Genomic DNA, 17,698 nt, shown 5'->3' with positions numbered 1-17,698 from the left:
TTCATAAGACCTATAAATAGGTAACCTACTTACTTGAATTTAAAAAAAATATCAAAGTTTCAAATTCCCCTTTTGTTATTCCATAAAACCCATAGGTAAAAATAATATACCGAGGGTTGGGCAAGGTGGGGGGGGGGCGTGAAAAAATGAGAATATGTCCAAAGGGGGCGCCATGCAAAAACCCATAGGTAAAAATAATATACCGAGGGGTTGGGTAAGGTAGGGGGGGCGTGAAAAAATGAGAATATGTCCAAAGGGGGCGCCATGCAAAAAAGTTTGAGAACCACTGGTCTAGACCTTTAGACACTCAAAACAGACTTCCATCAATACTTTTTGACTTTAGCAGAAAGGAGGAAGTTATGGGAACTTTACTGGGATGGCGAAGCAGACGGCCTCTCACTATTTTAGATGGGTAGTGGTGCTAGTTAGGTATCCATGAGTTCCTCCCTCATGTTGGTCAGGTACCAAGGATTTATATCCCTTGGAATTTTCTCCGTCAAAAGCCTTCGTTCTAAGCTAAGCAAAGTTCTTCTTTGCCTTGTAATTGACATAAATCTACCTACTTTTTAATCCATTCTCGATCTCAAAATTTTTGAAAAAGCACAAGCTTTACCCATTTGACGTATGGTTAGTCCTTCAAACCTCCCTATTCAATGACAAAGTACAAAAAAAAGTAGAGAACATTGAAAATGAAAAGTAAAGGTACAAAATAATTTAATTAGGGTTAGAGTTGGATATGCCCTATTGTAAGACTGAATATAAGGAAAATGTAGGTATCTATACCTCATTATTGTTTGTTAAAAACAGAAATCTACACGTTAGTCATCAAATGGGTTAACTTTGAACTTCCTTTCTTATTCCTGTGAATAACAGAAAGTGAAAGACAAGATTTGTATAATGTAAATCATTAAAAAAATAATTTATACCTTTTTATTCGTTTAATTAAGCCTAGATATGTGTATTTATATGGTTACTATTAGAATATTTATATTCCTGGTGTTCTTTTCAAACATGTTCCAGTCAAAGCACTGGAACTTAATTGCCTAGAACTTTTAACTGATTAAATTAAATTGGTAGGAAGTACTTTATTCGATTTTATTTCGATAAAGTAATGTAATAAGGGAACAAAAATTTGACGTCGAAAGTTGTGTGGAAAATAAATAAAATTGTATTTACTGTGGGTGAAAATTGGATTTCCCAAAGGATTATGATTTTTCACTTCGTAAAATTTCATTTAAATTGTAGCTCTGTCACTCTACATTATCGATTTCTGATCTTCAATTCTTCATTAGGTGCAAACACTGCAGACATGTTGACTTTGATTCTCTAGTAACTTGGGGAAATCTATTAAACCACATTTTAAGTTCTGAAAAGAGAAAAAGAAAGAAGTTTTATATTCTTCGAGTTAGTTCGTAAGTTGTTTCTTTAAATAAGCAGCATCTTACTCTCTTGAATTTCACTGCCAAAATTTAAAATATAAGAAGGCCTACACTAGATTGATGGGTTCTTGATTTTCGGTTTCACTCTGTGGAAAGGGAGATGTAAATTTAGAGTAACAAAAATATCAATAATGTCAGAATAAATTATTCTTTCATTTTCGATAATAAACCGATTGCAAGAAAAAGTGTAAGTCAAATAAATACCGAATTATATTTATTTTTCGCTCTCCAGTCCATTTGACTCTTGTCCGCTATTTAATAGGTACTCGAATCCGTTCCAGAAAAATTTCAGGTTTTGGATACCCAGTACCTTGATTGTTACCTCAAAATATTTGCCTCCTATAAATTCAAAATACATTCTTCTCCTAATGTCTAGTGTAGGTTGCATTAGAAATTTTAGAACCCTAAGAAGAAAAAAAAATATGAGATAATTTATTTTAAATTTTTACTAATTTAATTATAAATAACCTACTGGTATAATTATTAATTAAGTATACTTTTTACCTACTTAATGCATATTTTGCATACCTTCTCTACTTTATTACTTTTATATACCTTACATATTGGAATATCCATTTAGTTTCTTTTTTTGCTTTTTAAAAGCAACAAACGGTTTATTAGCTTGTGAGTGTGTTTGTATTTTGCTACAAAGATTTATATTTTTTGTTTATTTTTACTTCCTACTTATAAGTATAAGTTCATTGTATTGTTTGATCCAGGAAACGGGCGTTGACTTTTTTCTAATAAATCGATGCAGAATGTAGTCCCTTAAATATATTCCTATGTAGATCCATCCCTAAAAAGGGAATTAAAATTCCAACCTATTTTAAAATTTAATACCTTTGGTATGAAACAGTGAAAGGTTTTATGGTACCTTTTTCTTTATTGTGTTCAGAAGTGTAGACCGTTTAAATTTCTCATTTTTTTTCGCGAATGGTTTAGTATACTCCTCGTAGTAGATATTATTATTCATAGGTATATTATGTTTTTCTAGATTAATTTTTACACTCTGCCTATCTCCTAACGGATTTTACACTTTTCCCTCCCTATCTTGAGATTCATTTTGTTTATATTTTACTACCTAAATATCTCATTCTGAATAGGTCCAGTAATTCAAGGGTAGATTATGTGATAATCCGATGGCAGCTAGACTAAAGAATGGTAGCTGAAAACAAGTCTTGATTTATTAACTGTAAAACCCGAGTTCTAGGGAAAATCCGTGTCTAGCACATTTTCCTGTATCACTTCTTATAGCTTACACCATCAACTACTTGATTTGTAATCCGCTTATAAACTACAATGGGAAATCAGTAACGTGTGTGTTTATCTGGAGTAATTTATAGCTTTTCAATCGTATTTTCCTACCAAAGTCACATAACACAAGGTCAGGTATTTCTCTACCAAAGATGCGTCCCTTTTAGTATGGATTATTACTGGAATCTTCCTCGAAGTTTACCTTTATTGCAAATACTTTTCTGTATACTTTTCTTTTGAGTTTTTTTTTTTTTTTTTTTTTTTGTACCTATTATTTTTTAATCCCTAGCTACTTTGTTTTGTAATTTATATATTCCTATACATATTAGATAAATCTAATTCATAAGTTCGATTCTCTTTTTTGTTAATTTTTTTGTTCAAAATAAAGTATGTTTGGCTTCTTTGGAAAAATAATCATAAAAAAAAGATGAGATATGTGTTCTTATTGACCCACATAAACTTGTGAATTCAGCCTTGGTGAAAAATTCTCATTTAAGATGTGTCCAAACATAGTCGTCCGGCCGTCGATCGACGAGGAAAATCTTTGTTATCAAGGCAGTGTGGACGTGTCAGTCGACAACGATCGACTATGTGTGGACACACCTTTAGAATACAAGCATGAGATCTAACACTTTGAGTGAATAGGTACTAACTAACTGTACATGGCCTACAGAATGAATAGTCCAAATTAAATATAGCTCTCTGATATAATTATAAAACCAGAAGATACTATAATCCTGAATTAAAACGAACACTAGGTAGAGACTACACCATTGTACAATGTACACGCATATCTAATTCTTCCCACCAACATGCTTACACAATCCGATTATCATTCTAATTAATTCACAAGTCCAAAGAAGTTCATTGATTCCTCTAACTACGCGGAGGCCTGAAGGAAAATTGTGGTTCCATAGTTAGGCCAGTCACTCACTCTCAGACAGTCTGAAGAATAATTGATATTTCATCAGACGATCTGAAGTCGAAAGCTTACCACACGCGTTTCGACGGGTCTGTCAGACAGAAGGAGTGTGAGTGGCCGGCCTTCATAGATTGAGTTATATGTAAAAAATGAACTACTCTTTTCGGTGAACTACCTGGTCAATTAGTCAAATCCTCATGCTCATCCTGTTAGGTTTTCAGTCTACTCGCCTTTTTGGCTGGGATTTAAATCAGCTCCTCAGTTGCCCTCACGAAGCTGAGTGCACCTGGAAATTATCAGCAGTTACGCAATATCCATCACGTAAATACCTATCTCAAATCGAAATCTTTCCTTTGAGTCAACCTGTTGCAAGTAACGCTCAAATCTTCCTACATGGTAGAGTTGAGGGTAAAAAAAAGTATGCAATACTGAGGGTAGATAAGACAAATGAGACAGTGTTCTTGTGGGACATAAATAACGATGAGGGAGAAAATAGCAGACACTGGTGATGAATCGTCTTACAAATCCCCCTTCGAACAATATCTTAGGCAAGAAAGAAGAAAAAACCAGAGAAAAGAGGATTCGGTGATTCCCTAGCTTCCGTTGATATTGCGCCACTGATTACATCAAACGGAAAAACAAGCCCCTAAGTAGATGTTGGACGTATGTGATACTCGCATACATATCAGTAACACGTACCTCCTTACTTTATGCTAATAGGTATGTTTTGTCTCTAAGGCAGTCTGATCACGGGTGATACCTAATGTTTTTTAGCTAAATACCCTTAGGGATGATTTTTTTTAAGGGAATTTAAAGGTTTGATAAGGTCCCGAACAGACTAGGAGAAAGCCAGCCGGTCCGAGAATGAACCCTTAGGACGAAGTTCGGCCCGGGCGGGAATCAAAGCTGCGACCTAGTGCTATCTTCCAAGCTCGGTCAAAACTTAGCCCTTACAATATGATGATTATTACTCGTGTGTGAAGAGCTCAAGTAAAAAACATTGAAGGGGAAATAAACATTAAGGCTTGGGTATTAATAATTGTAATTATTATTCATGACTTTGCTTTGAACCTGCGGATTATCAACAATGAAGCCTCTGTAGTTCTGTACAATTGACTCGATTGGGCTTCCGACACCCTAGATTTTCTGTGTAGCTTTTCTCACGACACTCCACTGATTAATACTGCACTTCCTCTGTATGTTCCTTGAACAGTTTCACGTCCTGTAAGACACTATTCTATAGGGGGGACAGGAGAGCCAGCTGAGAGTATTTGATAGGTGGGTACTGGATACCTATGTATTGTATGTACGAATGTTCTGATTTAGTAAGTTAGGGTAAGGAAGAGGACTGGGTACCTAGGTACGAATGTTCTGATTTTGTAGATGGTTACCCTGAGAACAGGTGGCTAGGTACTGGGTACCTATGTAAGAATGTTCTGATTTAGTAGATGGGTACGGTACAGAAATAAGGGGGAAATACTAAATTCAGGAAGAAAATTCGAACTTTTTTTTGTAATGGGGACCTATCTGCAGATTTAATTCATCATCTTCACTTTCTACATATTACCCCACATCCACCCACACATATTATTTAGATCTGAGAACAAAACCAATGCAATATAATTTCAACTTCATAGAGTGTTAAGACTAGGGTGGTGTTACAAAAATAGGAAATGGGGTAAATAATAAATGAGAATGTTTTCTTTTATTTCCTTCATCATCATTATTGCTTACGATTGTTTCCTTTTTTCTTGCCTAAGACATTGTTCGAAGGGGGATTTGTAAGACGATTCATCACCAAACCTTGGAGTAAGGATATTTGGATGAATCTAAAAGGTAGAAAATATGAACTAGAAAATTCTAATCATTAATCCATATTAATAAAAAATTACAATAATTTAGGCCAGGAAGGCAGGTAGGTTGCGTGACCTCCTATCAAGAATTTGATCAGGAGAAAAACAAGCAAAAATTTTCTAGAGGAAAACAGAAAGCGAAATGGGGAGGTAGATCATCACCAATGTCTGTTATTTTCTCCCTCATCGTTATTTATATGTCCCACAAGAACACTGTCTCATTTGTCTTATCTACCCTCAGTATTGCATACTCTTTTCTACCCTCAACTCTACAATGTAGGAAGATTTGAGCGTTACTTGCAACAGGTTGACTCAAAGGAAAGATTTCGATTTGAGATAGGTATTTTAGTTTTAAAGGCTTCAAAGTAGGTACATGGGTAAATATTATTTGGTTTCCGAGGTATAATGGTTCAATGTCAAAAGCTTAAAGTTACGACTTTAACCCTCAATTATTACAATAAATACACCTTGGAGTAAGGATATTTGGATGAATCTAAAAGGTAGAAAATATGAACTAGAAAATTCTAATCATTAATCCATATTAATAAAAAATAACAATAATTTAGGCCAGGAAGGCAGGTAGGTTGCGTGACCTCCTATCAAGAATTTGATCAGGAGAAAAACAAGCAAACTAATCTAACACGGGGCGTGAGGGCAGACAAAAATTTTCTAGAGGAAAACAGAAAGCGAAATGGGGAGGTAGAAAAAAAGGGAGGGAATGGGAATTTTATTGCCAGTTATGAGCATTGAATTTTTTAATAATATTGTGGGTGGGTGCTTGGTATTTGGCGTGATCGATATTGCGTAACTGCTGATAATTTCCAGATGCACTCAGCTTCGTGAGGGCAACTGAGGAGCTGATTTAAATCCCAGTCAAAAAGGCGAGTAGAGTAGACTGAAAACCTGACAGGATGAGCATGAGGATTTGACTAATTGACCGGGTAGTTCACCGAAAAGAGTAGTTCATTTTTTACATATAACTCAATCTATGAAGGCCGGCCACTCACACTCGTTCTGTCTGACAGACCCGCCGAAACGTGTGTGGTAAGCTTCGGACTTCAGATCGTCTGATGAAATATCAATTATTCTTCAGACTGTCTGAGAGTGAGTGACTGGCCTAACTACGGAACCACAATTTTCCTTCAGGCCTCCGCGTAGTTAGAGGAATCAATGAACTTCTTTGGACTTGTGAATTAATTAGAATGATAATCGGATTGTGTAAGCATGTTGGTGGGAAGAATTAGATATGCGTGTACATTGTACAATGGTGTAGTCTCTACCTAGTGTTCGTTTTAATTCAGGATTATAGTGTCTTCTGGTTTTATAATTATATCAGAGAGCTATATTTAAGACGGGCTCTAGTCTTGATTTTAAATCATTACATGAAAGTAAAATAAAAAATCAAATCAAGAATAATAATAAACTGAATATTAAATAAATTAGGTAGGTACATAGGTACTGATTTTCTCTAATCACTACGGGCTAAAAAATTCCCGGAGGGACGGACCCTGCTTGTTACTTTCTATTCTTCCACATTATTGGAAGGTGGATTGCCAGAGAAGTATGATCTATGAATGCCTTGATATCTTGAACTAGCTGTCTTTCCGTGTTTTTCTTTTCGCCCGTCTAACGAAGAAAACATTTGTCTCCTTTTTATTTTGTTGAGGAATTACTGAGGAACGTCTTAGCATTGTAAGTGTCCCTCAAATAGCTGAAAACATGGGTCACTGAAATGAACGAATGAATGAATTTAACCCTTTGCTGTTCGCCACTGAATTTAGTGTGTCCTCCCATCTCGAACTGCAATGCTATTACAGTTATCTTTCAATTAACCCTTCCCAGCATGATGGAAATGGTCTACTTGTACAGTAGTGCGTCGTCAGGATTCACCAACCTCACATATTTTCACGCCTTGAGAAAAACGATCACTTTCAAACATGTTCCAGTCAAAGCACTGGAACTTAATTGCCTAGAACTTTTAACTGATTAAATTAAATTGGTAGGAAGTACTTTATTCAATTTTATTTCGATAAAGTAATGTAATAAGGGAACAAAAATTTGACGTCGAAAGGTGTGTGGAAAATAAATTGTATTTACTGTGGGTGAAAATTGGATTTCCCAAAGGATTATGATTTTTCACTTCGTAAAATTTCATTTAAATTGTAGCTCTGTCACTCTACATTATTGATTTCTGATCTTCAATTCTTCATTAGGTGCAAACACTGCAGACATGTTGAGTTTGATTCTCTAGTAACTTGGGGAAAATCCATTAAACCACATTTTAAGTTCTGAAAAGAGAAAAAGGAAGAAGTTTTATATTCTTCGAGTTAGTTCGTAAGTTGTTTCTTTAAATAAGCAGCATCTTAGTCTCTTGAATTTCACTGCCAAAATTTAAAATATAAGAAGGCCTACACTAGATTGATGGGTTCTTGATTTTCGGTTTCACTCTGTGGAAAGGGAGATGCAAATTTAGAGTAACAAAAATATCAATAATTTCAGAATAAATTATTATTTCATTTTTGATAATTACCGATTGCAAGAAAAAGTGTAAGTCAAATAAATCCCAAATTATATTTATTTTTCGCTCTCCAGTCTGTTTGACTCTTGTCCGCTATTTAATAGGTACTCGAATCCGTTCCAGAAAAATTTCAGGTTTTGGATACCCAGTACCTTGATTGTTACCTCAAAATATTTGCCTCCTATAAATTCAAAATACATTCTTCTCCTAATGTCTAGTGTAGGTTGCATTAGAAATTTTAGAACCCTAAGAAGAAAAAAAAATATGAGATAATTTATTTTAAATTTTTACTAATTTAATTATAAATAACCTACCTACTGGTATAATTATTAATTAAGTATACTTTTTACCTACTTAATGCATATTTTGCATACCTTCTCTACTTTATTACTTTTATATACCTTACATATTGGAATATCCATTTAGTTTCTTTTTTTGCTTTTTAAAAGCAACAAACGGTTTAGCAGCTTGTGAGTGTGTTTGTATTTTGCTACAAAGATTTATATTTTTTGTTTATTTTTACTTTCTACTTATAAGTTCATTGTATTGTTTGATCCAGGAAACGGGCGTTGACTTTTTTCTAATAAATCGATGTAGAATGTAGTCCCTTAAATATATTCCTATGTAGATCCCTAAAAAGGGAATTAAAATTCCAACCTATTTTAAAATTTAATACCTTTGGTATGATTCTCTACTTTATTACTTTTATATACCTTACATATTGGAATATCCATTTAGTTTCTTTTTTTGCTTTTTAAAAGCAACAAACGGTTTATTAGCTTGTGAGTGTGTTTGTATTTTGCTACAAAGATTTATATTTTTTGTTTATTTTTACTTCCTACTTATAAGTATAAGTTCATTGTATTGTTTGATCCAGGAAACGGGCGTTGACTTTTTTCTAATAAATCGATGCAGAATGTAGTCCCTTAAATATATTCCTATGTAGATCCATCCCTAAAAAGGGAATTAAAATTCCAACCTATTTTAAAATTTAATACCTTTGGTATGAAACAGTGAAAGGTTTTATGGTACCTTTTTCTTTATTGTGTTCAGAAGTGTAGACCGTTTAAATTTCTCATTTTTTTTCGCGAATGGTTTAGTATACTCCTCGTAGTAGATATTATTATTCATAGGTATATTATGTTTTTCTAGATTAATTTTTACACTCTGCCTATCTCCTAACGGATTTTACACTTTTCCCTCCCTATCTTGAGATTCATTTTGTTTATATTTTACTACCTAAATATCTCATTCTGAATAGGTCCAGTAATTCAAGGGTAGATTATGTGATAATCCGATGGCAGCTAGACTAAAGAATGGTAGCTGAAAACAAGTCTTGATTTATTAACTGTAAAATCCGAGTTCTAGGGAAAATCCGTGTCTAGCACATTTTCCTGTATCACTTCTTACAGCTTACACCATCAACTACTTGATTTGTAATCCGCTTGTAAACTACAATGGGAAATCAGTAACGTGTGTGTTTATCTGGAGTAATTTATAGCTTTTCAATCGTATTTTCCTACCAAAGTCACATAACACAAGGTCAGGTATTTCTCTACCAAAGATGCGTCCCTTTTAGTATGGATTATTACTGGAATCTTCCTCGAAGTTTACCTTTATTGCAAATACTTTTCTGTATACTTTTCTTTTGAGTTTTTTTTCTTGTACCTATTATTTTGTAATCCCTAGCTACTTTGTTTTGTAATTTATATATTCCTATACATATTAGATAAATCTAATTCATAAGTTCGATTCTCTTTTTTGTTAATTTTTTTGTTCAAAATAAAGTATGTTTGGCTTCTTTGGAAAAATAATCATAAAAAAAAGATGAGATATGTGTTCTTATTGACCCACATAAACTTGTGAATTCAGCCTTGGTGAAAAATTCTCATTTAAGATTCGATTCTCTTTTTTGTTAATTTTTTTGTTCAAAATAAAGTATGTTTGGCTTCTTTGGAAAAATAATCATAAAAAAAAGATGAGATAATGTGTTCTTATTGACCCACATAAACTTGTGAATTCAGCCTTGGTGAAAAATTCTCATTTAAGGTGTGTCCAAACATAGTCGTCCGGCCGTCGATCGACGAGGAAAATCTTTGTTATCAAGGCAGTGTGGACGTGTCAGTCGACATCGATCGACTATGTGTGGACACACCTTTAGAATACAAGCATGAGATCTAACACTTTGAGTGAATAGGTACTAACTAACTGTACATGGCCTACAGAATGAATAGTCCAAATTAAATATAGCTCTCTGATATAATTATAAAACCAGAAGATATAGAGGGGTTAGGGAGGGGTTCATAGTACTGAACTATTGATTTTCCTGCCGGCGAAATTATGTCTTTTGTACGAAGGCAAAAAAAAACTCCAACCGTCGTGGTATAATATAAATTTTTATAGGATTTCCTTAAGTAATAGCTCTTTTTTCAGGGAGGGTATTTTCTTAATGACTTTTTAAATTCATTTACTGATCGTTAGTTTTCTGGATGTCTTTACCAAAATTTGTCGCTGGTGGGTACCCTTGACCTTGAACTTTCAAAAAACAACATAGCATGTTTTGAAAAATGTGAATTTTTGTGACTATTTTTTTAGTCCGAAAGGAGGGGGATCTTGACCTTTTAAGGAGCCTTAAAAAGTTTATAGTCCTTAATACTTTTAGGTGTATTTATTGTAATAATTGAGGGTTAAAGTCGTAACTTTAAGCTTTTGACATTGAACCATTATACCTCGGAAACCAAATAATATTTACCCATGTACCTACTTTGAAGCCTTTAAAACTAAAATACCTATCTCAAATCGAAATCTTTCCTTTGAGTCAACCTGTTGCAAGTAACGCTCAAATCTTCCTACATGGTAGAGTTGAGGGTAAAAAAAAGTATGCAATACTGAGGGTAGATAAGACAAATGAGACAGTGTTCTTGTGGGACATAAATAACGATGAGGGAGAAAATAGCAGACACTGGTGATGAATCGTCTTACAAATCCCCCTTCGAACAATATCTTAGGCAAGAAAGAAGAAAACAATCGTAAGCAATAATGATGATGAAGGAAATAAAAGAAAACATTCTCATTTATTATTTACCCCATTTCCTATTTTTGTAACACCACCCTAGTCTTAACACTCTATGAAATTGAAATTATATTGCATTTGTTTTGTTCTCAGATCTAAATAATATGTGTGGGTGGATGTGGGTAATATGTGTAGAAAGTGAAGATGATGAATTAAATCTGCAGATAGTAAATAAATAAATTAAAAACAGATCAATTTTATCTTTCTCTTGTAACAAGATTGCATGTAAAAAGTAAAGAGAATTATAACCCAAATCCCGCAAAATAGTGAAATTACCATGAGATTCGTGCTTGTGGCTAGTGATGGGGTTAACCACAAGAGATCTGATCATGCTGTGCTCGGGTGTAGTGGTAAACAGGATAGGTAGATTACCAAGCAGAAAGTCGCGGGTTCGAGAGTGAAACAGCCTCGTTGAAATTATGTGGTACCCTATTTCCTTCCGAAAATATATCGGAAAAGCATAAAGATTTTTTATTTTTAAAGAGGTTTGATAGGAGGAACTGGGACAGCGAAAGTCTTATCGTCCCGACATCGAAGAGAGAAGGAGGGCAGGATAGGAGAAAGCCAGCCGTTCCGAGAACGAACCTTATCTGTTTATAGGATAAAGTTCTTCTCGAGTGGGAATCAAACCTGACATCTAGCACTTACAAGGCAGGCGCGCTACCCTCCAGGCGAACTGGGGTGGCAGTGAAAACTTGTAAATGTAACTTTATTCATATCAGACTTTTTTTCACTAACATTGTAAGCATAGTCTCAAGGCATTTGATTGGTCAATTTTGACTTGAGACTGATCTAAGAACGATCATTCTTGTTCATAAATACGAGTGTATATCTCGGCACTTTAGGATTTCAACACTCTAAAATACAGTTCTTTCACCCTCTGGCTACCCAGAGGATGGAAGCTGCACAAAAACCAGAGAAAAGAGGATTCGGTGATTCCCTAGCTTCCGTTGATATTGCGCCACTGATTACATCAAACGGAAAAACAAGCCCCTAGTAGATGTTGGACGTATGTGATACTCGCATATCAGTAACACGTACCTACTTACTTTATGCTAATAGGTATGTTTCGTCTCTAAGGCAGTCTGATCACGGGTGATACCTAATGTTTTTTAGCTAAATACCCTTAGGGATGAATTTTTTACTTTCTATTTTTTTATATATATATAGGGAAATAAAAGGTTTGATAAGGTCCCGAACAGACTAGGAGAAAGCCAGCCGGTCCGAGAATGAACCCTTAGGACGAAGTTCGGCCCAGGCGGGAATCAAAGCCGCGACCTAGTGCTATCTTCCAAGCTCGGTCAAAACTTAGCCCTTACAATATGATTATTACTCGTGTGTGAAGAGCTCAAGTAAAAAACATTGAAGGGGAAATAAACATTAAGGCTTGTAATTATTATTCATGACTTTGCTTTGAACCTGCGGATTATCAACAATGAAGCCTCTGTAGTTCTGTACAACTACGAGTATGAATACGTATGTACGTTAGCAATTTTATTGGGATTTAGTAGTAAGTAGATAACAAGGTAACCCTTTTTCCAAGCGTTTATTTTTAGAAGGAACTAACATCTTGGGTCCTTGCCGCAAAGGAAGATATTAAATTGTTTTCACAAATAACATAATTTTATATTTTATTGATTTTTTTCTGCTTATTTTAATAGACCGAGAAAGGAGGTAGGTACCAAATAAGTACCGTAAATGGGTACAACTTGTCTACTGGGCAGGTACCCACAAAATTACGCTCATCAATCATCAAATAAAATAAAAAAAAGCCATAAAAAATTCAACACTTACTTAGGTGGGTGATAATTTAATATAGAAACAACGAGAAATATTGTTCTTTTTAGAGTGAAGCTCATGTTTTTTTTTTTTTTTTTACTTCCTGATAGCGTTTTTCTTGTTTCCTGTTGATATTTTAAATAAAAGGGCAAATTGTTTCTTATGGAACTGTATTTAACGCATAATTTCATGTGTATTCCATTTTAAGCTTAAATCGAGGATAAAAATGGATAGAAAAGAGCATCCACTGAGGAGTTTTATTTAGGTACTTTTTTTAGGGACTGAAAAACAAGAAATGCAAAATGCCAACATATTTAACAATAATTCTTTAAATACATTTTGAAACTTAGGTACTAATTTAAAACCAACACATAGGTACTCAGTTTGAGGTGGACCAAACTTTTGTGGCAAGACGAATTCAATTCGTGATCCATAAGAAAAAAATCCCTAGTCGGTATCTTCACTCCATCACGAATGAAGACATTCTCAACATCTTAACGGAACGGTTGAGATAAAGCCTAGCTGTAGATTATGCTTACTGAAATCTCTCTCCGATTATGACACAGGTCTTTACTCTTTATCCTAACAAGGTAAAGCAGATTCTATTATCTAACTATGTAACACTCGGTAGATATAAGTACCTACTCAGGTACTCACGTATGAGAGAAGCGAAATAACTTTTTATTATTTAACGTTCCAGACACTAGAAGACCTCTCTACATTCTTTAGTCTACACTTTTTTTCCTATTAATTAGGTACGTATGTATCCTAGAATTTTTTACTAGGTAACCTAGCTAGGTGTTGTTATTTTGTCTCATCAATTCGACCTCCCAAATAGGTTTTAGTTAATCTTCAAATTAATATTTTAGCGTCACTCAATAATCGGGCTTGAGCAATAAACTTTTTTCATACGGTCGCCAGATTATAAAATACATAGCTCCACCGGTCTTGTCCTTATTTGGGCCTAACTTCCTTCATAAGTTCATTCCATGTATATCCTCAACATCCTGTCCTCCCAATATTTCAGATCTTCAAATTAATATTTTAGCGTCACTCAATAATCGGGCTTGAGCAATAAACTTTTTTCATACGGTCGCCAGATTATAAAATACATATCTCCACCGGTCTTGTCCTTATTTGGGCCTAGCTTCCTTCATAAGTTCATTCCATGTATATCCTCAACATCCTGTCCTCCCAATATTTCAAGACTAGTAATGTTGAACGGTCTTCTAATCTCAAGTTATTAAGATAGGTTACATAACCAATTATGTCGAGTTAACAGGGCTTTAAGCTAACAGGCTGTCAGGGGCTAAAAAGGTCGGTGAAACCCACCCTCCATCTTAGCGCTAGTTCTTCTCCTTAAAAGGACTTTCAGTTCTGAAGTAGTAGCATGCGAGGGGAATGTGGGGTTGACCTTATTTTATTTTGAAGGTATGGGGTCGACCTTATTTTAAAGGTGTGGGGATAACCTTATTTTAGAACTAGGGAAAAAATCGACGAACTTACGGGAAAGTTCATTTATTCGCGAGATGGTCAAAGATACATATGCTAAACGCCACCTACCAACTCCGAGTATCTCAAAATCAGTTTTTTTTTTTAGCAAAGTCCGATAGAAATTTTTGCTACGAAATTAATATTTAGATCAGCAAAGGTTGAACTTGAATCCCAAAATAATCCACTGTGGTAAAGACCAAGCCCAATGTGTGCAAATGTGGACTCACTACCTCTGCTTTCACTTACCTCTTGGGTTGATTTGGATGGCGCTCAAATTTCTTCTCCGAGTCATAGTACTCAAGGCATGCTTGACTATTTGATGATTCTGCTCGAAGTACGAAGAACTTTTTTCTCATTGTCTGAAAAAATAGAAAGCAAAAGGTCGAACATTAAAATGAACATAAATTTTCCTTGAAGTCCAAAATAGGATGTATATTTATTTATTATTATTATTTGTATAAAACACTATCAACTAGATATATGTGTCCCTAATGAGATTCAATTCGCAAGTTATGTAGGTAAGATCGATTTTTCGCATAATTTCTCCATTGTTTTTCCGGGCAGAGTCCGAAGCCTAAAGATGTGTCCAAACAGAGTCATTATTGAGATATTGGGAAAATCCTACGATGCTGCAGTGAGCACCAAAGTTGTGACATAATAACACAAAGAAACTGCATTTACATTTTACCTTTGGTATGAAACAGTGAAAGGTTTTATGGTACCTTTTTTATTGTGTTCAGAAGTGTAGACCGTTTAAATTTCTCTCTCTTTTTTTTTTTTTTTTCGCGAATGGTTTAGTATACTCCTCGTAGTAGATATTATTATTCATAGGTATATTATGTTTTTCTAGATTAATTTTTACACTTTGCCTATCTCCTAACGGATTTTACACTTTTCCCTCCCTGAAACAGAGTCGACGACCATCGATCGACGTTGACTGAAACCGTATACTGCCCCGACAACATAGATTCACCTCTTTACCTCGTCGATCGATGAAGTCGACAATTATGTCGATAAGCCTAGTTGATTGTTCAGACAAGGATAACAGAGGTATACTGAACACTGTACAACTTAAAATAAAAGATGTTTCCTTCTTTCCTAAACTAACACTTAGCTGAGTCAGAAACGTAAACAGATATATAGGTACCACGTAAATTTACACATGAAAAAAATTCGCAGGACCTACCTAGTTGAAATTTTGCACTGAATTAAAATTATTAAGAGGTTTTCTCACTGAATATTCAAAATAGAATGAAAAACAATGAGGATTATGTACAGATTGAACTTAAGAAATATTCAAACAAGATTTATTTTTTCTGATATACCCTTGACGAGAGATAGAATACACCTCAAAGAGGATAAACATTCAAATGGTAAGAGACAAATGAGGTAAGTAAGAAAATTATTTAAAATGGAAAATAATGACAGAGGTAATGTAAGTAAAAAATAGAAAGTAAAAATGGAGCCATTTAAATGGCAGACAGACATGGTATTTGAAGAAGAAGTAGGTGGAATAATTCAAAATTATAAATATGGATAAATTCAGCTTCAAGAAAGTATGATTTAAGTGAATAAACAGGCAGACAGACATGGTATTTGAAGAAGAAGTAGGTGGAATAATTCAAAATTATAAATATGGATAAATTCAGCTTCAAGAAAGTATGATTAAGTGAATAAACAGATTAAACATTAAACAATGAAAATGATCATCTAACAGAATGGTGAGACGTTTTTTCAAGGATTTCAGCCTTTTTTCACAGAAAGAAAATATATAAAAATAATGTACTGAGGTACATCCTCTTGAAACTCCCAGAAGCTAACTTAGAAAATGTATAAGGCTGTAAGAAGTACAAAATAATATTTACAAGTAATAAATTAATAGGTATGACCAAAATGCTGGAGCTATCAAGTCAAGCATTTTGCCCAGCCATTAGCAATAGCAGGTTGAATTCACCAGTTCCCATTGAATCACTTAAGTTAAATGTGTTTGTTATATGGACACGCCACGCGCCGCATGGGACAAGATGTGCTGCTGGCTATTTCGGGTGTACCTAATAAATTAATAGGTATGACCAAAATGCTGGAGCTATCAAGTCAAGCATTTTGCCCAGCCATTAGCAATAGCAGGTTGAATTCACCATTGAATCACTTAAGTTAAATGTGTTTGTTATGTGGACACGCCACGCGCCGCATGGGACAAGATGTGCGGCTGGCTATTTCGGGTGTACTAAGCCTCCTCGTGAGGACAACTGAGGAACTGGTTTAAGGCAAAGTGACACAAAATTTGATAGGACCTTAGCTGTTGAATGAAATATCCTTCACTTACCCTAATCTTAAAAAAATATAATATACTGTGAATTTTTAAATTATGAAATGCAACTCCTTTGCATCAAGCTTTTGAACACCTTCCACTGTAGTCTGAATAGGATGTGTCGAATCTCGACTGCTTATGAAAAGGACAGATAGTTCTAGACAAGCTAAGGTTGGTCAAGAATAAATCTGAAACAGTTTTTTACAGTGGGTATTTATAATAAATTAACTAAGAACCTTATCCCATCACAATATGTACAGCATAGGTAAGTTACTGAACTGCAAATGAATTACAGTATGAAAAGTAAGGCAATCTCAGTGTCTCTTATTTCTTGAACCACTTCAATTGGTTAGATTTCTGAAATTTCCTTCATCATCAATATCTTCTGTGTCCAAGAGTTCGATTTTCTTGCCAAAATGTTTTTCTATATCCTTGAGAACTCCCACAGAATGCTCATCAACCAAGTTGATGGCAATACCACATTTTCCAAATCTGCCCGTTCTGCCAATTCGGTGAAGATAGGTTTCACAATCTGCTTGGCCATTCATATCAATGGGCATGTCGAAATTGATGACAATAGTCACTTGTTCTACATCAATACCTCTGGCTAGCACATTGGTGGTAATCAGCACTTTCTCTTTGCCTGCAAGGAGAAAAAAACATGTTTTAATGAAACCTTCATCTCAAATACCTCATGTAACTTTGTAGCCTTTAGTGAAGGGAATGCACTTCTCACAAAAAGAAAGATACTTTATATGAGAATCAGTTAAGTTTTTAAATGTTGGCTAAAAGCTCTGACAAGTTATTATATCTAACTTTACAAGCTCATTTTTCAAAGTTAGCACACTTTAATAAATACAAAAAAAAAAAAAAATCAATTATTGTAATTTTTTATTAATATGGATTAATGATTAGAATTTTCTAGTTCATATTTTCTACCTTTTAGATTCATCCAAATATCCTTACTCCAAGGTAAATTTTCTTTACTTTAATGTACAAATAATTCCTTGCGATAGAACTTTAGAATGTGCTTACCATTTGACAGTTCCCCATTA

At 34.5% G+C, this 17,698-nt stretch overlaps 1 protein-coding gene and 1 long non-coding RNA gene across 2 annotated transcripts; one reads left to right on the top strand and one right to left on the bottom strand.

Moving 5' to 3' along the window:
* The first annotated feature begins 15,343 nt into the window (after positions 1-15,343).
* Positions 15,344-16,355, top strand: LOC113467596. Its single transcript, XR_003391619.1, has 2 exons — positions 15,344-15,840; positions 15,944-16,355. It is a non-coding gene; the product is annotated as an uncharacterized LOC113467596 (long non-coding RNA).
* A 249-nt stretch (positions 16,356-16,604) lies between these two features.
* LOC113467593 (DEAD-box helicase Dbp80-like) lies at positions 16,605-17,595 on the bottom strand. Its single transcript, XM_026823843.1, has 2 exons — positions 17,583-17,595; positions 16,605-17,319 (listed from the first exon to the last, which is right to left on the bottom strand). Exons 1-2 carry the CDS (start codon positions 17,593-17,595, stop codon positions 16,985-16,987), a joined length of 348 nt encoding a protein of 115 aa, XP_026679644.1. The 3' UTR covers positions 16,605-16,984.
* Between the last annotated feature and the right edge of the window lie 103 nt (positions 17,596-17,698).

The sequence above is a fragment of the Diaphorina citri genome, unplaced genomic scaffold (genome assembly GCF_000475195.1).
Source record: "Diaphorina citri unplaced genomic scaffold, Diaci psyllid genome assembly version 1.1 scaffold509, whole genome shotgun sequence".
Classification (NCBI taxonomy): domain Eukaryota; kingdom Metazoa; phylum Arthropoda; class Insecta; order Hemiptera; family Psyllidae; genus Diaphorina; species Diaphorina citri.
The sequence above is the reverse complement of the archived record's forward strand: the minus strand, read 5'-3'. Positions and strand labels throughout refer to the sequence as shown.